This window comes from Gopherus flavomarginatus, chromosome 10, assembly GCF_025201925.1.
Source record: "Gopherus flavomarginatus isolate rGopFla2 chromosome 10, rGopFla2.mat.asm, whole genome shotgun sequence".
Lineage (NCBI taxonomy): Eukaryota > Metazoa > Chordata > Testudines > Testudinidae > Gopherus > Gopherus flavomarginatus.
In genome coordinates this window covers 49700439-49728171 of record NC_066626.1, presented here as the reverse complement: position 1 = coordinate 49728171, position 27733 = coordinate 49700439, and the positions used below count along the sequence as shown (strand labels likewise).

General features: G+C 41.0%; 1 protein-coding gene across 3 annotated transcripts in view; it reads right to left on the bottom strand.

The window, feature by feature from the left end:
* The window catches only part of PLA2R1 (phospholipase A2 receptor 1), an 83541-nt gene that overhangs the window by 41348 nt on the left and 14460 nt on the right, over positions 1-27733 (bottom strand). For all 3 annotated transcript variants that reach the window (XR_007776470.1, XM_050969172.1, XM_050969173.1), the window contains exons 5-9: positions 13699-13812; positions 13008-13151; positions 12548-12736; positions 10011-10168; positions 8382-8489 (exon numbers count right to left, since the gene is read on the bottom strand). Coding sequence is in view for 2 of the 3 variants with exons in the window: in XM_050969172.1 (XP_050825129.1) it covers positions 8382-8489; positions 10011-10168; positions 12548-12736; positions 13008-13151; positions 13699-13812 (713 nt within the window). In the remaining variant the exon portion in view is untranslated. The remainder of the gene's footprint in view (positions 1-8381; positions 8490-10010; positions 10169-12547; positions 12737-13007; positions 13152-13698; positions 13813-27733) is intronic.

Here is a 27733-nt window from a genome sequence, read left to right as displayed (position 1 = left end):
CACCCCTGCACCCCAACCCACTCTGCCTGCCTGGCGCTTCTGCTGGGGAGCAGGGTCAGGGTGCTGGGGCTTGCTCCTGCTGGAGAGTGGGGTTGGGGCATGGGAAGCTTAACACACTTCACCTGCCTGCCCAGCACTCCTACCAGGGCAAGCCCCCGCACCCCAACTCTGCTCCTCCACCCAGCAGAAGCACCAGGCAGGCGGGGAAAGCCCCTGTGCCCAACCCTGCTCCCCGGCAGGAGCACCGAGGGAGGAGGGGACTGCAGATGGAAGGGGTGGGGGGGCACTTGCTCTGGCCCTGGGCCCCACAAAACCATAATCCGCCTCTGATCCTGGCCTGCATACCTTGGGAGATGCCATGATGATGACGACCAATGGTGGGGACAGTGAGGATGATGACTAACGCTTAGGGTTTTTCTGCAGGGAGTGGTGAGAATATATGGATGCTCATATGTGGGATGTTTTGATCATCTTATATTATTTTTCCGCTTTGCTGGGTTGGAGTGTGAGATTTTGCTAACTGTGCTAATAAAAATATTAAAAAGACAGAACACCTTTCTGAAATGTAACTGTCTCCTTCGGGCACATGAGATTCCTTGTAATAGCCTTAATATTTCTGGATCTGATCATGAGGAAGAACCTTGTCAAACCACAGAATGCTAACTGGGAATTAATACATAATGAACAGATCAGGCAACATAGTCAATACAGGGTAATGAGTTTACTTACTGAATCTTGGGGGCACATGCCAGGACATTTAGATATGTCATTTTGGGATGAAGTGTTTAATTGTGCTTGTTAGTTTACAGTTGTGATAACTCATTACTAATGTAGAATATAAAAAGTGTAAGAAACATTGCATGTTGATTCAACTGAGCTGGTATTTATGACCATCTGTACCCCTATGTTTATCCCTTTTATAAGATTATGATATTTTTTGTGCAAAGTATGTCTTATGAGGTATCATTTGAAAACTCATAATTTGCTGATCATTATTGTCCCGGTAGGATGTGTGTGGCAACATTGTATGTAAAGTTATAATATTCTACTGTATGATATTACTAAGACATGTTCCAAGTTTGGAGAGCAGTCACAAACCTGTTTTCCAGAGACAAAAGGCTAGCTAGTGCCTCAGAGAGGTGTCAACAAAATCAAAGGGACCATCACCTGGTTAAGTGGCCATTCTTTGGCAGGAAAGAGGATGTGGGCAAAAAATTACACCTAGACAAAGAAACAACTGGGGGTTTCCTGTCCACATATCCTTTCTGTCTCCTGAACCTTAGCTGGAGATGATTCTCAGTGAAAGGAAAGAACTATAAGAAGGGGGAGCAGACACCCTAAATGATCTCTCCCTTTCTCTCTACCCCTGGCATTGACAACACTTGAAGAACAAAGGAAGCAGCATTGGACTGGGGGAAAGATCCTGACTGAAAGAAATTCAGCAAGTAAGACTGCTGAAACATGTGGTCAGAGAGATCCTTGCTTTGAATTGACTTAGTTTATTTAACTGGGCATTAGCTGGGTTTTACTTTTATTTTCGTATAATCAATTGAGACTTTTATTGATTATGTGTAGTCACTTAAAATATTTCTGTAGTTAATAAAATTGTTTTATTGTTCTAAACCATTGTGTCTGGACTGAAATGTTTGGGAAACTCCACTTGGGATAACAGGATTTGTGCATCTCATTTTCTATTAATGACGAGCTTTGTATTAGCTTGTATTGTCCAGAAGGGGATGGGCAGTACAAGACATATTTCTGGAAGAAAGTCTGGGACTGGGACTGCAGGTGTTGCACTGCAGTGTAATTCAAGGGTGGCTGGCTATAGCACTCATACAATATATGGGGGTGTAACTTACATGCTGGAAGCTGTGTGAGAGCAGACCAGGAGTGGTAGTTGTCACAGAGAAACAGTGTAAAAGGCACCTCAGCTTGGAGAATTGAGGGAACACAGCTATTCATCAGTCCAGATTGTACCCTGTCACAGTATTATATGTTACAGCTGTATGATTTTTGTTTTAAACTGAAAATGGAATGTTTACTTAATACTAAAAGTGGCCTCAATGCTGACCTTTGACAAGGCAAATCATCCTTCTTGTTATTTACTTCATATTATTTTCCTGCTCTGTTTTCAAATACAGTAATACTTTTAATTTTCTTCAATTTTTTTTTAAAATGCCAATAGCGCAGGATAAAATAAATGAAGCACATTATAGCTATTACACAGGTCTAATTTTTTTCATCCCAAGATGTTCACATTGGGGAAGAGTTGACAGAGCTTTTGTAGAGGGAAGTCATGCATTGCCAATCTATTAAAATGCTTTAGGGTCTCAACAAGCATATGGACAAGGATGATCCAGTCAATATAGTGTAATTGGACTTTCAGAAAGCTTCTGACAAGGTCTCACACCAAAAGCTCTTAAACAAAGTAAGCAGTCATGGGATAAGAGGGAAGGTCCTGTCATGGATTAGTAAGTGGGTAAAAGATATAGAACAAGGGTAAGAACAAAAGGTCAGCTTTCACAAATGGAGAGAGGTAAATAGCAGGTCCCCCAAGGATCTGAACTGGGACCTGTGCAGTTCAACATATTCATAAAAGATCTGGAAAAGGGGATAAATAGTGACGTGGCAAAGTTTGCCAACAGTAAAATATTACTCAAGATTGCTAAATCCAAACCTGACTGTAACAAGTTACAAAGGGATCTCACAAAACTGGGTGATTAAGCAACCAAATGGCAGTAGAAATTCAATGTTGACAAGTGCAAAGTAGTGAACCCTGGGAAACATAATTCCAGTTATACATACAAAATGATCAGGTCTAAATTAGCTGTTACCACTCAAGAAAGATCTTGGAGTCATTGTGGACAGTTTTCTGAAAACATCCATTGAGTGTTCAATGGCAGTCAAAAAAGCTAACAAATTGTTTGGAGCCATTAGGAAAGGGATAGATAAAAAGACAGAAAATATCACAATACACTGCATATATCCATTGTACACCACAACTTGAATACTGCATGCAGTTCTGGTTTCTCCATCTCAAAAAAAGATTTATTAGAATCGGAAAAAGTAAGAGAAGGGAAACAAAAATGATTAGGGGTACGGAATTGCTTCCATATGAGGCACATTTTTGTAGTGTTTTGCAGATTTCCTTAGAGAATGAGGACTGAAGTTCAGATATAGAGTGAACATTTTGTGAGAAGTATTCACCCACAGATGAACAATCCTTGGAGCTTAAATTCATAACTTTGCTAGACACTAAAAATCATGGCTTATTACAACAATCTATACCCACTAACAATTCCCTGCACCAGCTTCCAGGTTGTTAACAGGTCACTTCTCCTTGAACAGTCCCCTGAAATATATGCTCATTACTTATGCTCAGCAATGTGTTCCATCTTGTATTTAGCTGTGACACACTGAGTACATTTCCCCAGACCCGAAGAGCTCTGTGTAAGCTGGAAAGCTTGTCTAGCTCACCAACAGAAATTGGTCCAATAAAAGATATTATCTCACCCACCTTGTCTCTATTTCATTTTTGTTCATCAATTGTACTTGGCATTCCACCCCTTAAATGCACCTTCTTCTTTCCTATCTTATTTTCAGCAGGCATGGTAACATTAACAGTATCAGTATTGGGAGATGGGCCCTTTTTACCACAAGTGACAAGCAGTAAATAAGAGAAATGCCTGTTTTAGTGCTATGCTATGATAGCTTTGAACATGTCAGTTAAATTACTGAGGACCATAACTGCCCACTGATATATGTGTATGCAGTGTTGTTGTAGCTGTGTTAGTCCCAGGATATTAGAGAGAGAAGGTGGGTCAAATAATATCTTTTATTGGACCAACTTCTCAAAAGCTTGTCTCTCTCACCAATAGAAGTTGGTCCAATAAAATATATTACCTCACTCACCTTGTCTCTCACTTCTTTCTCTGTCATCAAGTAACTGACAGCTCCAGAACACCTACCAGAAGCTGGTTTAAGGAAAGTTCTTAAAAACATTGTTTTTGGACAGATTGCCATAGAGAAGCTGACCTTTGTTACAAGACATTTGCTCCCTGTTAACAGATAACAGGTTAAACAAATAGTTGAATGAGTAAATAAATAAAAGTTTAAGAAGAGCCAAATAGCTCATGGTGAGTTGAGAGAAGTGGAAAAATAGTGATTCCTGCAATTATTGCATCAGCTGATCAGATGCACAAGAGATTTTTAATGCTTATCAGTCTGAGGATCAAGTAATAAAATCAACAGTAAAATAGATAAGACTAGCTTCGTAAAGACAAAAACATGCCCGGGCTAAGAATCCTTGAGAGAAAAATAAGAGGCATAATGAATTTAAAATCAGATGTGAGACAAGCCACCAGAATTTACCTAGTTATTGTACATCAACAATGACAAAGAAAAGGAAGAATAAGTAAACCTGGTAGAGCCCATAGAATGAAACCAGGAATAAAGCTAACTTTCTTACTAGTAACAGGCATTATTTTCTATGACGTGATGGCAGCTATGCTAATACAGAAAACTACAGTTTGGGGATGCAACATCTATTTAATCAACACACAGAGTAGATGGAAAGAGAAAACTAATTAGCAAGATAAAGATTCCAAAATAAAAATTTAACTTACTGACTACTTTTGATCAAATGAACACAACTGCTTCTATCAGGTTAAAAATTAACAGACTCATAGAAATCAAGGAATTATACCAAGCTTGAGCACGTTTTACAGAATGAAAAATAACAGACAGCAAAGAGGCGACTCCCACAGTACATTCCACTATTTATGACCTATGAGTCAGACATGTAAGTTCTGATCCTGGGAGGTGCTTCACTGCCTTTTGCAACGGTTGAATGCCTTCAAATCACACTCAAATCACTCAGCGTCTCTCATTCACGGCTTGGTCTAATGAAACTGGCTCTGTTCACCCCAATGAGGGCAAAGGAGAGAGGGAACAAAATTAAGAATATCTTTCTGAAGAAAAATGTGAGCATGATGTGGTATATAAACTCAACACTGGGATAGAAGGAGCAGTTCTGGGCCTACGTAGCCCCACCCTATTGCACCTGCAGAACCTGCTCCAGCTGGAGGAGGAGTTTAAAATAGAGCTGGACAGCTCAGAAAGGGGAGGAGAAGAGATAAGATAGAATAGGAGATAGACTGGTAGGGGAGTCCAGGCTCTCAAGTCTGCTGTGAGGGTGGTATAAACCCCTCCCTCCTTGAGATAAAGGGATTAAAGACATTGTGAGCCCTGCAGTAATGATGTGAGGCCTTTGAGGGCCCTCAGTTGGGCTGGAAACTCCTTTTTGGGGGCCAGAGGGCCTTTGGACTTCTATACTTGGTTGGACTCACTCACAGAAAAGGAAGATTTCATGGGTGACCTGGCTAGAGGGTTGAGTTACAATCTGTGATGCTGGACAACCAGGTCAGATCAGGACCCCAGACCAATTCACTTGTGTATTAGTACAGATCAAAGTAATGTGTAAGTGTGTACTGAGATGTTTAAATGTCATGAAAACTAGAGGAATGTTATGTACTGTTTTCACTTATTTGTTCCTATTATAGTGTAATAGCAAACATTTACTTTGTGTATACCCCTGTAACTAAATAACGCGAAGAAATCTTGTGAAATACTATGAAGGATTTAAGGACTTTAACAGAAAATGTTAATTTCAAAGCAAGTGGCCATTATGTGATGGTTGGAGATTAGAGGCTATGTGCATTCCCCACTCATCAAAGGAAAAGTCCATCTGGGTAGCGACATTGTCAGCTTGTTTTCTGTGTGAAGACACTATAAATATGGATTAAAAGAATCTCTTTTTAATCCCTTTATCTCTGCACTGTTTGGATTCTAACAGGCAGAATAATTAAATGAGAAGACGGAAATACCCAGTTATTCCTGATAGCCTTGAGAGACCTTTAGGAAACTAGCAGATTATTATATCTTGCTACCATTTGGAATTATAGACTATGGTTCTCTTGTACATATATTTTACCTGCTTTAACCTCCCAACAACTCTCATTGTTTTTCTTAGCTAATAAACCTTTAGTTAATTTACTATAGAATTGGCTGCCAGCATTGTCTTTGGTGTAAGATCTGGAGTACCAATTACTGTGGGTAAGTGACTGGTCTCTTGGGAGAAACCTGATGTGGTGTGATTTTAGGTTTAATTGAACTTTCACCACAAAGTTCAGTTTGTCTCAGTGGCAAGCCTGGAGAGTCTAAGGGGACTGTCTGTGACTCCACGGTAAGACTGGTATAGTGATCCAGGAGTTCACATTTGTTACTGGCTTGGTGAAATCTAATTATAGAACACACCACCAGTTTGGGGTGTCTGCCCTGTTTTCTGACAGTCTGCCCTGAGATAGGCACTCACAATCATGAGCCACTCCAGACAGTGTGGCAGTATCTACTCGAAGTGAGATTGCCAACATGCTGGAGCGACCACTGGCAGGCAATACTAGAGATGGGGGAGAGTTGAGACCCAGGAACCTAACCATTTGCCAGTACCACTTGTAATCAACAGCCCCGTCACAGTGAGGATTTTCTTTTTTTAATAGAATAGCCGTCTATGTGAAATAGTCAAATGGAACGAAAAAGAGCGTAGTGACTGATGGGTCAAAGAAATTATAAATGTGCACAACCTGCAGGTAGATGGAAAGACCTAAATACAACAAAACTCTTGATACTTGAATGTTAATCCAAGTTCTTCATTTAGCAGTGCACTATTGAATGATAATCAAAGGTCATACTACTGCTAATTAATAATGAGAACCACCTTTACCTAAAGATGATGGATGCGGTCACAAGGCCAAATTCTGCATTCCTTTCCCAAGCAAACTCCCATTCACTTCTGTCTACTTTAATCTAACCTAAATATTTATATCAGCCCCATCACCAGCTATTTGAATGCTTTACTAATTTGTTAAAGCATACACATGAAAGCTTACACATACACTAGCATGGGGGAGAAAAGTTGCCCACTCTTGATTTTGATGAGGTCTTTCCTGTGCTCGCAGCTTTATAAATTATAAAAAATGACATGTTCTTACTAAACTGCAAGAATCTTAACAGCCTGTGCCCAAGAGCTGAGATGAAGAAGTAGGGTCTTTGAAAGAAAAAGACATCTGTAACAATTCTGTCAGTTCATTGGCTTTAAATAATTAACTCCTGCTAACGGTATCATCATAATACCATTTTTTACTTTGAAACACAAGAAGGAAACAAGATTCAGTGAACTCAGGACCTGTTCTGTGATCAGATTTTTAAACTTCATTTTTAAGAGTACTCACAGCACAACACATCTTAGAATGACAAAACATCTGAGAATAATAATATAGTATATTTTTACTTGATATACCTCAAAATAGAGATTGGCTCAAGTGAAATGCCTTTTTACGCAAGCACCCTAACTTTGGGGAATTTTCTATTTGGCTCCAGATGTGGATACAAATATCACAGAAAGTCTCTAGCTCCATAATGACCTGAACAGAAATCTAAGTTCTGAACAGACTTGAATTTGGGGGAAAATTGGATCTAGGTCCTAACTTTTTAGCTTGGTCCCTTCTCCAATTTAAATTGAATCTGTCATGTTTCTTGACCTCTGGCACATGGCTTTGTTAATCAAACATCGAAAGGGAATGCCAAAAAAAAAAAAAAAAAAAAAAAGGGAGGAGTGATGAGGGAGGAAACTATTACATTGAGCAGAAATACGCCTTCACAACAAAGAAAGGACAAATATTTCTATTGAAAAAGCTTTTATAAAACTTCTCTATAAAGTTTTGAGCAATTTTCAAGGACACTAAAACCCATCAATCCCAGAACGTTTCTTTATATTGTGTCTGTTGAACAAACTGGTAGCAAAAAGAAAAAAAAGTTTTGCCACTGGACTACATAGTTTAAAAAGCTTGAATTCCTATTATTTTCTCCCTTTTAGATAGCTTCATGCCTTTCCATTTGTTTTACAAAAGTGAAAGGAAAGTCAAATTGTGTGTAAAAGTTCATTCTCCATATTAAAAAAAACCTGATTATTTTTCACCCTGACATTCCACTTGAAACTATGAAAACCATGTGGGAGGTGGGGCATCATGTAACAGTCATTATTTGCACAGATGGTCTGCAAGAGTATTTTGACTTTTGATCTAGAAAGAAGCAGGAACTTGGGTCATAACTTCAGACAAGGCAGTGATCCATAAAAGGAGCACTTGCAAATTTTACATTAATCTTTGGTTTATACATTTTTAAAGCCAACAATGGGAATGAGATTTTTCCTAGGAAAACTCAAGTATATTTTTTAATGTGAAAAAGCAAACATAGTTATATACAAATATGTAATGGTTTCCTATCACATTTTATGAAGTAAAAAAAGCACTATGCAAACTCACCTCTGGACAGTCTGATTCCTTCTTGGATGTGTCATTTTCAAGCTGTCCTGCTATTTTACAAATGTAAAAATATCTATCCTCACAATTTTTAACTTGCCAGTGTCCTGCCTAACAAAAAAAAAACAAATAAAAAACCAAATCAAACGCACACACAATTACATAGTTTCTTTTCTTATTTAACAGACCTTTTTGGATGAGAGAATAAACAGTCACATTCTCCTCACTTGATTCCTGTGTTTAGTCTTCCCATTGACTTCAGAAAAAACCTTCAATGATACTATTTGTGTGAGTAAGGCAAGAAGGATTTGTCTCTTTGAATATTAAGATGAAATGCCCTTTAACTGATTGAAGCCAATGAGAACTGCTGTTGCTAGCTCTCTCAGAATCATGTCTTAGATGTTTCTTAGCTACCACTGGGCCTGACACGATTAATCCTTTTTCGCGTGCATGGTCTTTACTCAAGCAAGTAAAGGTTTGTGGGTCTGGGCCCCTAGGCATTTTTAAACTATTTGACATGCACAAAATGAATGCTTTAAAAGTTAAATTTTGTGCCTTGTTCTCTGCTACGTTGCACTTTCTATAGTCATTTACACCTGTGCAAAATGGGTGAAAAATGCTCATGTGTATCTAAATTATAATTTAATTAATTATCTTCGGCTCCAAGACATTAGGCCTGATCTTCCAGTTCTTAGTTATTAAGGGTAATCCTTGGTTTCTGTGGGACTACTCCCATGAGTAAGGATTAATCACATGAGGAAGGGTTTGCAGGACTGGGCCAATTATTAGGGACTAGATAAAATTTCTGATAATTGTGCAGAATAGAGGATTCTTTGGCAAAAACGTATTTTACTATAAAACCTGAAAATGGTGTCACATGGCATTAAGGAAAGAGTTTATTAGTGGGTTTGAGCATTACTAAATTATCCTTTGGTCAGATAAAATATTGGTGAATGTTTTTAGATATCCTTGTCTGGCTAGTAGGAACTGTAATTTACTTTTTTTTTTTTTTTTTAAAGTATGCATTTTGCTCCCAGTCTCAAAATCTCTGGCAGATTTAGAGTTCAATCCTGCTGCCAATAAAAACCAATGGCAAAACTTCCAATGACTTGGAGTGGGATTAGACAGTATATGCTGCTCCTTGGTGTATATTTTTACAAGATGTTCCATAAACTGCTATAAATGCTGAGAACTGAGAGTAAGATGAAACGGGCATACTTTATCAAAAAAATTCATTTGGAGCTTTCAGGTTAATAACCTAAACACAATAAGTTAAGATGCACTCTATATGAATTTTAAATTATTTTCTCTTCACTGAAACAAAACTACCTGCCCACTAATTTTTGTCTTCTTCCATTCGGCAAGCATTGCATTATTCCATTTCTTATTGAGGATGAGGCCCAATGGTTATGACTCATTCTTTTTTTGTTTGTGCATCAGCACAGTCCTAAAACTGATTTTTAAGGTTATATCATACTTTTCAAGACTCAGAGTCATTAAGCATCAACAGGCAATGTTGTAATGTGGTCAAGGATGGAAAAATATATGCATATTAAAAAGACCGACAGTGATCATGACCAAAATTGACTAACCTAACTTTATTTTTAAAGGAAAGGAGGAAAGAAAACTTACAGATCCTTGTGCTGAAACACAAAGTTGACTTGTTCTCTGAAAGATATTAGGCTCTTGTTTGTGCCAGTTAGTGTAGGTTACTGAGGAGCCATCAGACCATTGAAAAATAACGGGGGTTTTATTACTGTTCAAGCCAATCCATGTTTCGGTTACATTTTCTGTAAAAGATATTTTAAATTTTGATGAAGCAGAAATAAATGCCAATTATTTCCATAGGATTAACAGCACCTTTTTTAAAAAATGCAGAATTTCAGTCAGTTTCACCTTTTTTTAGAAAAATAAATTACACAAAATTTCTGAAAATTTACAGATATGTTTCTGCTTTACTTTATAAAAAATGGCTTCAAAAGTAAACCAATGTATGTGATGTTATGATCTGTAAATGCCCACAGGGGGAAAAGAAATTAAGAGCATATGCATGCAAGGGGGACAAAACATGGTATAGAAGACAAAGTTGGCTATGGAGTGGTATCCTTTTTAGGGCTATCAAGCAATTGAAAAAATGAATTGTGTGAGCAAAAAAATCAACCACCATTAATTGCACAATAATAGAATATCATTTAATTAAATATTTTTGGATTTTTTCTACATTTTCAAATATATTGATTTCAATTACAGCACAGAATACAAAGTGTACAGTGCTCACTTTATATTTTTATTACAAATACTTGCACTGTAAAAAACAAGAAATTGTATTTTTCAAATAACCTAATACAAGTGCTGTACAAATACACTGTAGAAAAACATCCAAAAATATTGAAGAAATTTCGATTGGTATTCTATTGTTTAACAGTGCGGCTAATTGCAATTAATTTTTTTAATTGTGATTAATTTTTTTGAGTTAACCGCAATTAAATTGACAGCCCTAATCCTTTTCCTCCCAGCCTCTGTGGCTGGGAACTAATGGGCGCTCTGCTCTACATGGCTGGGGAGACATGACATCTTGGAAGAGCCACTATAGATTGCAACTTAAGTTGCCCTGAGTAGGTAAAGAAAAAGGTATCATAAACATTGCTGCTTTGAGAAGTAGTAGTTCTTGCTCCATTGCTTTTGCACAGGGAGTATTATTGAATTAAGTAAAAGCCCATGCTGTCATACAGGTGTAATTTGTAAAGTGTAAAAAAAAAAAATATGCAACAGACCATGAATTCCAGTGATGATTGAACCTGGTGAAACTGTAAACCCAATGAGCACTCAGTCAGTCTGAAATGATGGAAACAGCTACAAGCATGACTCGGACATTCTAGGCTTCAGAGTGACAATCTTGGAATTTTACAATATAGATCAGGGGTAGGCAACCTATGGCATGTGCGATTTTCAGTGGCACTCACACTGCCTGGGTCCTGGCCATGGGTTCAGGGGGCTCTGCATTTTAATTTAATTTCAATGAAGCTTCTTAAACAGTTTAAAAGCCTTATTTACTTTACATACAATAATAGTTTAGTTATATATTATAGACTTGTAGAAAGAGACCTTCTAAAAACATTAAAATGTGTTACTGGCACGTGAAACCTTAAATTAGAGTGAATAAATGAAGACTCAGCACACCACTTCTGAAAGGTTGCCGATCCCTGATATAGATGCTTGGGAGCAGTTTGTAGGGGCACAATCAATAATAAAATGAAAAGAAAAAGAATCAGACTGCAAAGGGCTTACTCAGGACTTGCTCAGAAGCTAGAATATGCCAAGATCTATGGTAAAAGACACTTGACCGTTAGACTCGTGATGCTAGTCCCACTGCCTAGAGGGAGCAGAGTTTTCTGGAGCCTTACAAAAGGGCGTTGAACTGCATGGGCTACTGCTCTTCTTTTGCATGAAGGGGAGAATATGTCGGGGAGGGGGGTCAGAGGCTTTCCCCACTCTATGTGGCTCTCGGAAACAGTGGCATGTCCGCTCTCCGGCTCCTACGCATAGGGGCAGCCAGGGGGTTCCACATGCTGCCCCCACCCAAGTGCTACCCGCACAGCTCTCACTGGCTGAGAACCATGGCCAATGGGAGGTGCAGGGGTGGTGCCTGCAGACAGGGCAGCACACACAGCCACCTGGCTGCGCCTCTGTGTAGGAGCCCGAGTGGGGACATGCTGCTGCTTCTGGGAGCTACTTGAGGTAAACACTGCCCAGAGCCTGCACCTCAACCCTCTCCTGTGACCCAACCTACTGCCCCAGTCCTGATCCCCCTCCTACCCTCTGAATCCTTTGGTCCCAGCCTGGAACATTCTCCTGCACCCTGAACTTCTCATTTCTGGCCCCATCCCAGTGCCCTCACCGCCTCCCACACCCCAATCCCAAATTTTGTGAGCATTCATGGCCTGCCATAAAATTTCCATATCCAGATGTGGCCCTCAGGCCCAAAAGTTTGTCCACTCCTGTCCTAAAAGGAGCAGGCATCATAAGTTCTTATTCTATCATATGTCTGTACAAGACAAATAATATCATGCCTGAGTCATGTGGAAACCCATCATAAAAAGAACTTAATGAATCAAAAAGAATTCAGTTATTAAAAGTAACAGAGTTTAAACTAACTCTCCAGCACTCACCATCTTCAAGAAGGTTAATAAGTAACTCCACATCTGCCAAGGAAGTTATACTAATGAGATTGCTATTATCAGTCTTGCAAGACAGTAAAGCCTCATTCCAGCTCTTTTCCTCTTTATGAAGTTTGTAGCAGTTGTGGTTGTAGGGATACCAGCCAGTGTTACAGCGGGTAGGATGATACTTCCATATGTCTTAGTTAAACAATAAAAGAAAAGAATATATTACACAAAATTAATTTCAGGCTATGCTCTATTGTTTTCATAATACAATCATAGCTTATTTATTTATTTATTTACAAAAGTAGAAATATAAAACCATTCAAAACTACTAGGTAAAGACAGAACATATCCACATACGAACATGCAGTATCATGTATCACAATACAAATGCTAAATATAGATGATACTTTATTGTAAAAAACAAAAAACCCACCAAAGGAAATATTACCATTGAGAGACTTACCAAATGTTTCATATTCTGTACTATTTCCATATTTTTTGCATACATAAGGCAATCCAGATTCACATTTATAACTTTGCCAGTCATACTGTGCCTTTGAATTAAAGACTACACAGTCATTTTCTCCAAGTGCTCTATTGGTGAGATCTACAACCAATTTTAAAAAATGTAAAATTAACCACAATTTACTTTTGAATTGCAAAACAGGCTTATAATCTTCTACGGGTGTTAGCATATTGATACACAAACCACAAACTCTCAGTAAAGTAAAACAAGTTTTACTGCTCAGCACTGGGTAATGCAAAGGAATGGATTGAATTCACAGGAATTGGATGGTTGAACATCACACTCTATATTTGTTGGTATGTGTTTGCTCATTGAGTGCTATCCCATGAAATACCTGAAAAGTTCCAGTGTCCATTTTCTGTGGAAATGAATGGCCTTGAAATATGGGACAAGGGATGTCATAAGGCTTATCATATTAACGTGAGACTAATCAGTTAAAATTCCTAATATAAAATATCTTTAAAATACACTTTAAAAAGTCCAATTAATGAAACCCTGATCTATGTCCCTGGAATTTTGAATATCCCTCTAAACAAAACACAAAAAAGGCCAATACTCTTATAAATTTCAGTTATAGAGAGCATACAATTACAATGCAATAATTCAGAGCAAGAGGAACATCAAGTACTTGATCTCCAGTTCACAAATGCCAATGGTGCTCCATCAGACCACTGCCAGCCAGAAGATTCATCCAGTCTATTTAGCCCTGTCCACAGCAGAATTCCTTTAGTGCTTAACTTCTCTGAAATATAAAAAATAAGCAAAGCATGTTGAACATTTCAGATATACTGTTCTGATCGCTCATAGTGATAACAAAGCAAAGCTTAAAACAAGTCTCCAGAAGGCTTAGGAATGCCATTGGCATTTAATCTTTGCTCTTGAAAATGTTCTATTCCATTACTAATCAGTATTATACTGAAAGACAACTAACTTAGCCAGTCACTGTGCAGGAATAACGTATGTCCGCAATAACATGATCTCTTCACCTTCCATCTTGTTTCAGCTTTTCTTGCTCATTATGAATGAAATATGATTTTACGGTCAATTATAGTAAACAAAATTGTCAGACACTTAAAAGAACATAATTTGTTGGAGAAGAGTCAACATGTTTTTTGTAAAGGGAAATCATGCCTCACCAATTTACTAGAATTCTTTGAGGGGGTCAACAAGCATGTGGACAAGGGAGATACAGTGGATACAGTGTACTTAGATTTTCAGAAAGCCTTTGACAAGGTCCCTCACCTACAGCTGTTAAGCAAAGTAAGCTGTCATGGGATAAAAGGGAAGGTTCTCTCATGGATTGGTAACTGGTTAAAAGATAAGAAACAAAGGGTAGGAATAAATGGTCAATTTTCAGAATGGAGAGAGGTAAAGAGTGGTGTCCCCCACGGGTCTGTACTGGGACCAGCTCTATTCAACATATTCATATATGATCTGGAAAAAGGTTAAACAGTGAGGTGAAAACATTTGCAGATGATACAAAACTACTCAAGATAGTTAAATCTCAGGCAGACTGTGAAGAGCTACAAAAGGATCTCTCAAAATTAGGTGACTGGGCAACAAAATGGTAGATGAAATTCAATCCTGTTAAATGCAAAGTAATACACATTGGAAAATGTAATCCCAACTATACATATAAAATGATGGGGTCTAAATTAGCTGTTACCTCTCAAGAAAGATCTTGGAGTCCTTGTGGATAGTTCTCTGAGAACATCCACTCAATGTGTAGCGGCAGTCAAAAAAGCAAACAGAATGTTGGGCATCATTAGGAAAGGGATAGATAATAAGACAGAAAATATCACATTGCCTCTATATAAATCCATGGAACGCCCACATCTTGAATACTGTGCACAGATGTGGTCACTCTATCTCAAAAAAGATATATTGGAATTGGAAAAGGTTCAGAAAAGGGGACAAAAATGACCAGGGGTATGGAACGGCTTCCGTATGAGGAGAGATAAATAAGACTGGGATTTTTCAGCTTGGAAAAGAGATGACTATGGAGGGATATGATTGAGGTCTATAAAATCATGAGTGGTGTGGAGAAAGTAAATAAGGAAGTGTTATTTACTCCTCATAACACAAGAGCTAGGGTCACCAAATTAAATTAATAAGCAGCAGGTTTAAAACAAATAAAAGGAAGTATTTCTTCACACAACGCACAGTCAACCTGTGGAACTCTCTGCCAGAGGATGTTGTTAAGGCCAAGTCTATAACAGGGTTAAAAAAATAACTAGATAAATTCATGGAGGATAGGTCCATCAATAGCTATTAGCCAGGATGGACAGGGATGGTGTCCCTAGCCTCTGTTTGCCAGAAGGTGGGAATGAGCAACAGGGAATGGATCACTTGATGATTATCTGTTCTGTTCATTCCTTCTAGGGCACCTGGCATTGGCCACTGTTGGAAGACAGGATACTGGGCTAGATGGAACTTTGGTCTGACCTAGTATGGCCAGTCTTATGTACACAAATATTTAGTGCCTTCACCTGCAAACTAGACATTTCAAATCCTAGTGTAATAGGAATTTCAGAGTTAGCCACATCCTATTACTGAAAGTAATAATTGTTGGGATTCCCTCCAAGACCTCTTTCCACTTGGCTTCCCAAGAATTCAGTTTGACTCCAGACTTTGTCACTCAGGTATCTTCATTTGGCATACCGCAATGCTACACTGAGTTGATCAGGTTTAAACGCAGTGGGAATGGATGAAGGGTACAGAATAGCTCCAAAATTACACAGAAACTCTCTCCCTTTATATACATATCTCATTGCATTTACTATACATTGCATCACACATTTTTGGATTGGCTTGATTACTTTGAGCTGTCCATGCACTGTCCATCCTGACCTCCTCTACACTACCTCTTTACATTCCTTCCTTATCTTGTTTGCAGTAAATGGTTCCCTGGTTGTCCACCCTCTGACCCTGGCTGGCCCAGACATTCTGTCTTTTTAGCTTAATGATCTGTTTACCTCTAAAGTCTATCTTCAAGAAATGGAGCCTCCTTCCATGTGTTAATCACTCATGTCAGGCCAGGTCTCAGCTACATTCCTCTGCTTCTGTCTTTCTGTTTTATATTAGCATTCATATTCATCATATTTCTGTCTTTCTGTGCCCTCTTTTTTAAGTTCATTATTCAGCAACACATGCCTAAGACCGCAGTAATTGTAATTATTTGAACTACCATCAATATTAGACTTCAAGTAGGAACCAGGGGATGCAAGTTCATCTCCTCTAGTACAGCCCACCATGGTGTTTCCACTGCCTGAACACTAGCATCCCAATGATAACAATATCATTGCTTGGCTATTAGCTGGGCAATGGTCATGAACTGCTCTATTTTCCTTTGTATCAAATCAGTGATGTTAATGGACAAGGAATGAACGGGTGCAAAGAGATTGGTCACCAGTGATTCCCATTTGGTGTTGTCTGTCATGACCTCTGTCACATTCTCCTTCATCTTCACATTTGGCCATAGGTCATGGGTCCCAATCTGAGTCAGAGAGGTGAGGTTCAGACAAAATCCATCCAGTGTCCCACCATGGTTTTGTCTCCACTGAAAAGTTGTGGCATCCCAGAGCACAAACTGTGTCCCCAAGCCGTACCACCTCCTTCACTCTCTCTTTAAAGACTAGTTGGACCCAAGCTCCCTTGCTTGTGGGAGGTTCATTCGGGCTGAGCACTCACAGAACCATCTGTGCTTGATTTGTTTACAGCAGACTGTGTCTATTTCATCTTCACACTGGGATAATGTTGTTTATAGGTCCCATTCTCTATTATACTGTTAACTGTTAACATATACCATACATACTCTTAACATATACCAATCTTTTAGGATTCCTGGCCTGTCCATCTAGGAATAGCAATCACAATTGTCACAGCTGAATTATTAATTTCATGTGGTGCCCAAGATACAGGACCTTTTAGCCTCGCAAATTGCAAATTTTCCTTCCCGATATTCTTAATTCCCATATCCATTAGCGTGGTTCAGATAAGTGTGCTGTTTAACATTCAGTCTGTTTTATTTCTTCTATTCCCTCCATTAGACGCATACCAAGTTTGGTACCATATATGCAGCATGCAATATTCAATGATTCAATCACAGTATTCACAGATATATTAATCCATTTTAATGTTTGTGCAATGGAGTGCATTAATAGTTAATGCCTCCTGCTGCAAGGTTAAAGTACTAATCCTTCCTCCCTTTTTAATGGCTCAACCTAAACTATCAGTTATCAAGTTAATTTTAAGGTTCAATTCCTTTAGATCTGCATAATTCCATAGAGAGACCCCCCAACTCCAGTGCTACACACATGGTGCCACTGTGTCCCTTTTGGCTCTACGATTTTTGTGTACTTCTTGGAATATGCCTCCCACCAGATCCTCCCATAATAAATGTGTGTCCTGATATTATTGGTAAACTTTTTTTTTTTTAAACATAGGGCTGGGCAGGTTCCAGTCAACCTGTGTTTTGTACAGCCTAAAATATATCTACTACCACTATTTCATGAGTGAGGTATTTAAAAATACCATTTTCTAGCTATGGAGCAGTGATTGGATAAAATAGAGGGGGGATGTTGAGCCCTGTGGAGGGAGAACAGTGCGGATATGCATAGGAGGCTGTGGAACCATAGGCTCACTGTTTCAAACCACCCTCCACCAAAGCAGTGAAAAAGAAATGATAATGTCAACTATCCATCTGAGTCCAATGTCAGTACAATTAGTGTATATAAGAACATCCAAAGTTCTGAAATTCTAGTGCATCCTATAGTTCCTTAAGTCCATATCAACCACCTGGACTTCATTAGCCATCTTGACATTCCGGACCCACAAGAACTGGAGTCAGAGAGTCCCGACAGCTGCAGGTTTTTGCCAGTCACAGAACATAATTCGTATGCCCTGTAGGTAGCCAGATAGCAGGCCCCCTGAAACCTACACATGGCAAGGTAAATCACCTCTCGTCACTATGATCTTAAGCATGGTGCCAGAGGGGTTTACCACAAGACCAGATGAACATTCATCTTCTGAGGCTTGTCAACATCTTTGGCTTTCTACTTGGATAGGAGGAGTGATCTGAACAGCTGTAAAAATTCACCACAGAACTAATGCCACACCAAACCACAAGAGTGTGTCCAATGTTGGAAGCCACCACCACTGCATGGATGCAGATCTGCAAGACAAAGAGGAAAGAAACCATTTCTAAATTCTCTCTTTTACTGAACTTTGTGAATTTTGAGCTGGCTTGCATGAACTCAACTCCGCCCTTTACTTCCCAGGTCTACCAAGCATACAGAGGGACCAAACTGATCCAGTATCACACATGGACCATACCTCTTTGCCTTTGGGAAAGTGTAGTAAAGATCTAAATCGTGGATCATGAATTTAGATCCTACTTGATGTTCAGTTAGATCTCCTTTTGCATCGAACCATGTCTTGGCCTTCTGTACTTCTGCCTCATCGGTTACCACCAAGCTCTTTTAGACCTGTAAAATTTGCATCTGCCAGTCCTGTACCTGGGCTTCCGATAGAGCTACTGTAGCCAGATGGGCTGGAACTGGGTTAATCCCGTCCTCCCACCGTGTCATTTGTCTTCCCATCAAGACCTTGTAGGGGCAAAAGCCTGTGCATCTGCACTCCCTAGCTCTGATATGCATTAGTACTAGTGGTAACACTTCATCCCAATTGCTGTCTGTAGCATTAACCCTTTTTTGAGTTCAGATTTTATGGTTCTGTTCATTCACTCAACCTGTCCTGGTGCTGCTAGATGACATGGGAATGTGGAACTTCTCACTGATGTCCAGCACAGTGCACACTTCTTTGACAACAGACCTCACAAAGCTGCTCCCATTGACTAAGAATCACCTTAGAGACCCTTTTCTGCAGGACAAATTGTACACCAGTTTTTTGCTGTAGTTAGGGCAGTCATATTCTTGGTGGGGAAGGCCTCAATCTAATCAGAAAAAGCACCCACAACCACTAGCACATATTTATTACCTCTTGGGCTTAAGGGTAACTCCCCAGTATAGTCCATTTGAATTCTTTCCAAGGACCTCTGGGTGCCTGTCTCATAAGAGCTCCCATATGATTTCTGTTAGCTGATTGTGTCTGGCACAGATTAGGCAGGCATCAAGATGCTCCTTTAGGTCCCTTTACCATTTGGGCCACAACCCCCAGCTTTGCCAACCTATTTCTGGCCTCTGCCAGTTTGGGGTGGCCACCCCACGCACCCATAATAGCAGATCTTTTCACATATCCTGTGGTACCACCTATACCAAACCATTTTCTGATTTTACACGTAAGAATCTGTGCTCTATTACTAAATCCTGACCTGCTACTTTCACTTCCTTGCAGCATGCTTGCTCCCAAAGTGATCCTAGCTCCAAATCCTGTTTCTGAATGTTTTGTAGCCACTCTGCTATAGCTTGTGTTTGTTGCTGACCTCAAGTCAAGTGAGCACTGCTACCGGGGTTGCTTCCAAAGCGGTCTCCCAAGGCCAAGGTGACTCAGTAACTGCTGCATCCTTGGTGGCTAGGTTGGCTTTTTTTCCTGTGCACCTCAATTTTAACCAAAATCAGCCAACATTTGCCACATACTACTGAATTTGATCTCTCCTCCATCAGTAGCCCAGTACTACTTCTGAGCCCACCAAGCTAACATTCATACAGCAACCCTGAACACTCAATCTGAGTCCAGAACTATGATAAGTTTAGAGAGATCCCTTTTCTTCCATCAACACACCAATAACTGCTGCCACTTCTCCATACTGAGCCGATTTACCGGCATTTATATTGTAAAGTGTTTATAATTATTCCATCCCTCAGTTTTACTGCTGCTAGACCTCCTTTCCTCTGTCCTTCTGCAGATAGATGGCAGTATGTACATCAAAGCGCCTCTTCCTCTTGAACTCTGCCAGCATAAAGTTCTTTTAAAAGATTGGATATCCAGTGCTAGAGGGGCTGACCTCACACTCATGTAGCATCCCTCCTATGCAAATTCCTGCAATCCATTCCATTGGTTCCATAAGCTGAACAGCCTCCATATTTTCTCCTTGCAAAGCCAGAGTCCATTTCTAAATTCTTTCATTACTCACTTGCCCAGCTGATATGTTTCCTCCTAGAACTACCTTAAGGGGAGTATGCTGGCTGACTATAAACATGTTTTGGCTTCCCACCAAGTTTTTGTGCTTGATAATAGCCCAGTATGCTGCCAAGATTATTTTCTCACACCAGTTATACTTTAGTTCCACACTCTGCAGCAGTCAGGAGGCAAATGCCACCGGCTGATCCTGATCTCCATATTTCTGCATCAACACAACCCCTATACTGTTTGGAGTTAGACTTTTTAATGCACCCAGTGTTACTTTCATCCGGACGAGTCAGTACAGAGTGCCCCAAAAGCCTATTCGGCTCAGCCACTTTTTCAGTGTGCTCTTCCTGCCAGTCCCAATGAGGTGCCATTACCAATTCATACAGTGGACTTGCTGGGGAGAAAACTCCCTGCAAAATCCTGTTATTCCAAACAAAGATTGTGGAACCTGTTTGTCTGTGGAGATGGGCAGTTTGGAGATTAACTCTGCTCTCTGGTGGTCTGTACTTCGCCCTTCCTCATCTATGACACTCCCAAGAAAGTCACCTCTTCCTTGCCAACTGTGATTATTTCCACTATTCACTTTTAATCCTGACAACTGCAGACACTGCAAAGCCTCAAACAAAACCTGTTTATGTTCCTCTTCTATAGGGGATTGAATTAGTATTTCATCAATGTACTGGATGAGTCTGTCTGGCTGAGGGAAGTCCCAGAGTCCATGCTCACGTGAAGCAGTGTAAATGGTGAGGGAATCCTTGCCCTCACGCATGTAAAAGCCATCCTGTACTGACACTCTGGGACTAGGGGGAGGGACCAGAACCGATTACTAATGTTCAGCGCGGAAAACCACTTCATTCTATGAGAGATTTTTGTAGTCATCTCAGGATAAGCCATAAAGGTGCCACAGATTTTGCCCTATAGTTTACGCTCCAATAGTCTATGGTCAACCTCCATCCCGCTTCTGGCTTCTGCATTGGCCAGGCTGTGGAATTACACACTGAGGACACTGGCTTTATCACACCTTGCTCTAACAATACCTCCACTATCTCCTGAATTGGACTGAAGGACTCCTTAGGTACTGGATATTGACTCTGACATGGTCTCCACTAGTTGGGGTACCCAAGCAGGTGTGTCCTGTTCATATCTCAGAGCAATTTCTTATGCATTGGGCATGACACCTTTTTCCACATTCCCCCAAAGCACCATATTGGTCAAATCCACCACTAATTTCATTTCCACTAACACATGAATCCCTAGAATTTCTTCTTGTGAATTTACTACCATGTCACACTCTTCATATTCCTATAATACTTGTTTCCTTTTCCCTAACCTGAACTGGACAAGTTACTCCAGTAACTTCCTGAATCTCCCTTCCTCAGTCCTTTTTGGCAAGTTCCCTGTCATGGTTATTGCTACCCCACTGTCTAGTAACATGTTCTCTTCCACCCCAACTATAGAGATGTTTACCATGGGACATGCCAGCCATCCTCTAAAAGAGGTGCTACGAGAGACAGCTGGGATGCAAGGGTCTGGCAGCCCTATTGGGTGCTCACCAGACTGGCTACCCTGCAGAGCTTTCAATCTCTTCACTTCCTCCTCCAGTTCCTCCTCCTCTTTCTTAAGCTGCCCAAATGGCAGCCAGAGTCTTCGATGTTCCTGATCTACTTGTCCCTTTCCAAAAAGTCCCTTGTCCCTAGGGCTGGATTCCACTTGGAAAATCTTGGCTTCTGCCACCAACACTGTGGATTTATATGTGGCCCCCACCAGTGCTCTCCTCTGGACAACAGACTGTACAACTTAGAAGGATTAAGGTCAAATTGTAAAACACGATCTTTGCACTCTGCGGACAGCACAACTAACAACATGTCAATGGGTGTTCTCTCTCCTGAGGCTAGTAAATATGCATATTAGGCTTCTGTAGATTCCACCACTGAAGGAGGCGATCTGCTAGTTCACTCAGACCCTCCTTTGGGAAGAACTTCATATTAAACAATCACCTCGGCTTGAGCTGATCTTAAATTGTAAAGCACCCATGCCAACTGTGCCCCTAAAACTGACTCCTCCAGGGTATGCTCTATGACCCATGTCCACAAACTTCCCCAAGATTTCTGCAATACTGTCTCCGAATTCTGCATAGCTAAGTGGTTCATATCTTTCAAGGCCAGTCCTTTAAAAAACACTGAGTATATCTATTCCAATCATCCCTCTACTGCACAAGCATGTCCCATAGCTACACTGCAAATTGGGAAAACCCTGCTGGGTCCCATCTCCCATCACGCTGGCACTGCCACAACTAGTCCTGTAAATTTGCTACTTGTTTCATGAGCTGGTCTTGTTCCTCCTTAATGACTCACAGCTTTCATTCTTCTCCAAACATGTCTTGTTGGATTGTATTGCATGTACCTTGTATATTTATTTCCTTTTCCAATTTGTGGACCTGAATTTTTAAGTCCTTCAGTTGTTTATCCAAGGCTTGGATTCCCAATATTAAGCCTTGTAACAGAGTCTTTTGCTTGTCTGTTTTACATTTCTTACCCAGCACTAGGTGTTGGAATTCCTTTTCCACTCAGTTCCAGTCTCCCCCAAACACATCTCTGGGGAGTCCATAGGGGCCTCTTTTGGATACAACCCACCCCTCCAGTGCTCTGGCAACTTCAAATTTAAACCCTTCTAATGCCATTGCAAACCTTGACACGTATAATAAACTATACATTACCTGCTCCAGATGAATGGATCCAGGTAGAGGCATGGCACCACTGTGTTGGGATTCCCTCCGACACCTCTTTCCATTTAGCCAAGAATTCTGTTTGACTCCAGACTGTGTCACTCAGGTATCTTTACTTGGCATACAGCAACACTACATTGCATTTGAATCTGATCAGTTCAGCAGGGATGGATGCAGGATACATAACAGCTCCAAAGTTATACAGAAAGCCTCTCCCTTTATATGCATTACATATCTCATGGCATTTACTATACATTGCATCACACATTTTTGGATTGACTTGGTTACTTTGCAAAAACCAATTGCTGTGCAGCATATACTGTCCATGTGCGATCTCCTCTTTACCACCTCTCTACATTCCTATCTTATCTTGTTCATCATCATTTTGCTTGTAGTAAATTGTTCCCTGGGTGTCCTCCTTCTTATCTTGACTGGTCCAGACATTCTGTCTTTTTAGCCTAATGATCTGTTTACCTCCAAAGTCTACCTTCAAGAAATGGGGCCTCCTTCCATGTGTTAATAACTCATGTCAGGCCAAGCCTCAGCTACAACAACAGGAAAAAACTTATATTTGTAGAGAGGGGAAGTATAAGGATTCAGAGCAGTCTTTAGAGCACAAAACTAGAAGCCCAATTCTGTAACCCTTTACCTACACTTATTCTTTAATCAAACTAGAAATCCCATTGAGTTTAAGGGTTTCAGGATCAGGCTCTAAGGGAAGATCACAAACAAAGGCTTATTTAAGAGACCCTTTCCACAAGCAGGTAAACAAATATATCAAAGACGAAGAAGTGTTTTCTGTTTATGATATTTACTTAAAGCCTGCAAAACCTTCTGGTCAGCCCAATCCAGTTAGTACAGGTACTGCAGAAGAAATAGATTTTGACACAGGGTAGAAGGTAGTTATAGCTTGCAATTAAAAGGCTCTCGCATTGTATTTGTGAAATTCTCCAGGGAAAATGGACAGACTTGTAACTTCCTGTAATAGGGGCACTCATCTCTTGAGTGCTGAGTGTGAAACTGCAATCCTTTTCTCACTCCAGGCACCCCCCGCAGTCTGCCAGCCAACCTTGGCAGGTCTTCAGCAGCTTGTGCCTCCGGTCAACTCATTAAATCTAAATGAAGCCCTTCTGCAGTAGCAAAGTGTACAATAACTAACAGTCTATTTGCTCTCGCTAGGGTCTTGAGCCCCAGCTCTGGGCCCATTAAATTCAGCCCTTTGTTCTGGAGCCAAAACAAGGCCTATCCCTTTCTTGGGATTTACACCACTTTACCTGTGGCTCTTAGAGCAACCTAGGATCACCCACTACTCTGGGTTCTAAACCAAGAATCCTATAAACAGCAGCCATGTACTACTTACTCCAATCTGTGGCTACTATTTTCCTGGGTCTCTTCCTAGTACCGGGCCCCTTTTATCTCCAGCCCTATTTCAGGGCCAGCATCCTCTGGTCTGCTCTCTCTTCTTCACTCCGTTGGTCCAACTAGGAACTGACGTGTTAAGGCTCTGCAGGCTCTTTTTTCTAAGCCTGCTGGGCTCTGATTAGCTGCTTCTGTGAGGTTTCTCTAAGCAGGCCTGGAAGACCCATCTTTGCTGTTCCTTTCCTGTTACTTCACTGCTTCCTGGGGTGGCATGTAGTAGGACTGTAGGGTCTCCCTTAGTGAGCTGCAGAGGCCAGATACACCCCGTCACATACTTTCTCCTACAGAAAGGAGTTGGGTTGGTGGTTCAGTCTGAAGGTAACATTCTCTCTTTTCCAGGCTTTGCCCTGCTTCCTCAGGGTCTTCTCTCTCAGACCTCTCTGCCTGGAAAGCTTTTGCAATTTAGGCTCCCTGGGAGTTGCCCTGCTCTGGAGCCAACATGCATCAAAAGGTGGGTTTGACCAAAGTTACCCTTTAACTATGTTCTCTAGCCGGGGACACTTTTTGTTTAGCTATTACAAGGAAGTCAGCCAGGTTCTTGGCAATACCCTTATCTTCCTCAGAGAAATATGAAGTGATGAAAGCCTGGAGCTCCCCCATTATAGGTACCCCATACAGTGCACATGGCATGCTGTAATTTATGATGTGCCGAGCGTTCAGCTGGCTGAAGCTCTTTTTCATCTCTAGAGTGGTTAACAGAATTGGGATTTCACTAGCAAGAAACTTTTCTGCTGTGGCCTCCTAAGCTGGAGAGGAACCTCCCTGGATGCACTTGCATGTACAACCTTCAGAGATAAGGCTCTCGCAAGCTACATTTAGATCACTTTCAGAGTTTCCAAAAACCAGGGATTGTACTGTTTTGCTCACTGCTTGGAGCATCTGGCTTAGGAATACCTGCTTTTGTTCTTTCTGTACCAGTGCTATTTTATGGATGAAATTCAGTATATCGGGATCACTTTTATCTTCCTTTTTCCTCTGGCTATAGCTCTTCTTTTTAGCAGGAGTCCAGTTGTGGCTTTAGCTTGCAGCTTCATTGTGAGCTCACATCATTCGGTCTATAGCAGGGCAGCTCTTAATTACAACTGGCTCATGTCCCTTTGGGCTCAAACCATCTTCCTGTTGTAGTGGTTGCACCCTACACAATTCCAACTCTTTTCAAAGGATGAGCTACGTCAGCCTTCAGGCTTTCCCACTCTTTATCTTTAACCCGCTAGACTTCAACCCTGACTAGACCTAAAGCAAATTGTGGAGCTAAGTCAGCAACTTCTGCAGCAAACACTGCTGTTCCCCAGTCTCTTTTTCAATTATGAGATGGGTCCTGTTCCCACTGCACTGCTTGGGCTAAGATCTCGTCCCCTGAGGAGCACATCTCTTTGAGTTCCTACAAGGCCTTGACCTTTTGGACCTGAAGGATGTTGAATTGAGACACGACTTCCTGTTTGACCTTATCACCTGCAGTGACCCAATCTTCTACTTTTCTCCACTCCAGGAGGGGTTGGATAGCTGTAAAGGCTACTGACATTGTTGGAGCTTCTACAGTCAACAGCGGCTTGGTACTGGCAGCTGTTGATACCAAGTCCTTCACTGGGCGGTGAATCCATATCCTCACACTATTTTCCCGGCTGCTCAAATCCTTACCCTGCTCCTTGTGGGGATGTAAGCTTCCTGGTCAACTATCACCCTGCTTTCCACTTCAAGTCCATACTTGTGTGTTTAATCACACCTCTCTGCCTTCTTCTGGACCATCATCCTCTGTCCTCTCAATTCCTCAAATTTGTTTCAGAAAGTGGTTGCTGGCTCAGATGACTTCTCATAGCTGAACGCTGAAGTCATCCCATTGTCCTATGAGCATCACCTTCTTGCTCTGTTGTTGCTGAAGCTTGCAGCACTAAGTTCTGATCTTGCAGACTCCTCTGATGTGCTTCCAAGATCTGGATCTGGTCCCAGAGAGCTTGTAGAACTATCTTGTGTTCTTTATGGTGGCTCTGTATCTGGTCCTACATCTCGGAGATATTCTGCAAAACTGTCTGTAAATCCTGATGTAACTTCATGTTACAAAGCTGCACAGATGTCAGCACCAAATCTTTGCTCTGCTAGATCACCTCCATCTTTGCCCCGCTGTCAATTTAAAGAGTTTTCTTCTCCATCTGTTGTTGCCTGCAACTCTTCTGATTCTCCTTTAACTCCTCGGTGAGCTTGTCTAGCTGTTCTTGGAACTGGGAGGTCTTAGTCTGCTTCGCTACCTGCAGACTTTGCAGTTGCTCCTTTAGCAGCCTCTTTTCTTCATCTCCCATTTTAGACCCATCTCCATGAGTAGCTGCTTGACTGAGGAGGGACTGGTGTCTGGATCCTGACATTGGGCTGGATCTCTCAGTCACTTCTAAAGCTTGTTAGCTCTCTTTTATTCCAGCTGCAGCAGTAGCTTCAAATTCTTTTGCATGGCACTCTATTGTCCATCCACAGAGTCTTGGCTGGTTGATGACATCTGTCATCTAGTTCCCTGTTCCCCTTAGCTGTCTGGTGGCCATCAGCCTGGCATTTCTTGGACTCTGAATCCCATAGCTGTTTTAGCAGCACTACCTTCGCCTCCGAAGCAGCGAGGGAAGATCTGATTTGAATACCATCATACCTCCTCTCTGCCTAGACTGTATAATTGTACTAAACGGATCATCTCAAGTTGTGCTATGGCTTTGACCGTCTTCAATTCGAACTATCCCAATCTCGGAGCTCTGTTTTCCTTCTAAAATAGGGGTTCCCTGGCCTTGTGTTCCCCTACCATGATTGGTCCCTCCTAGTAAGGCTGTGTTGGGCCCTTGTCACCTTTTTCAGGTGTTCTATTAAATGACTGGAGTATTTTAAACATCTGTCTACACACCCTTAACTGTTGCTTCTTGACTGCTACCCTATGCTTTCTGCTGAGGAAGACCCTGTTAAGACATACCGGGTCAGACAAAGGTCCATTTAGCCCAGCATCCTGTCTTCCAACCAGTGGCAAATGCCAGATGCTTCAGAGGTAATGAATGGATCAGGTAACCATCAAGTGATCCATCCCCCATTCCAAGCTTCTGGCAAACCAAGGCTAGGGACACTTCAGAGCATGCAATTGTATCCCTGACCATGTTGGCTAACAGCCATTGATGGGTCTATCCTCCATGAGCTTATCTAATTCTTTTTTGAAACCAGTTATGCTTCTGGCATTCACAACATCCCCTGGCAATGTGTTCCACAGGCTGACCTTGCATTGCGTGAAGAAGTACTTAGGTTTGTCTTAAACCTTTGCCTATTAATTTCAGTGGGTGACCCATGGCTCTTGTGTTATGCGAAGGCGTAAATAACACTCCTCTATTTACTTTCTCCACACAATTCATGATTTCATAGACCTCCACCATATCCCATTTTTCTAAGCTGAGCAGTCTCAGTCTTTTTAATC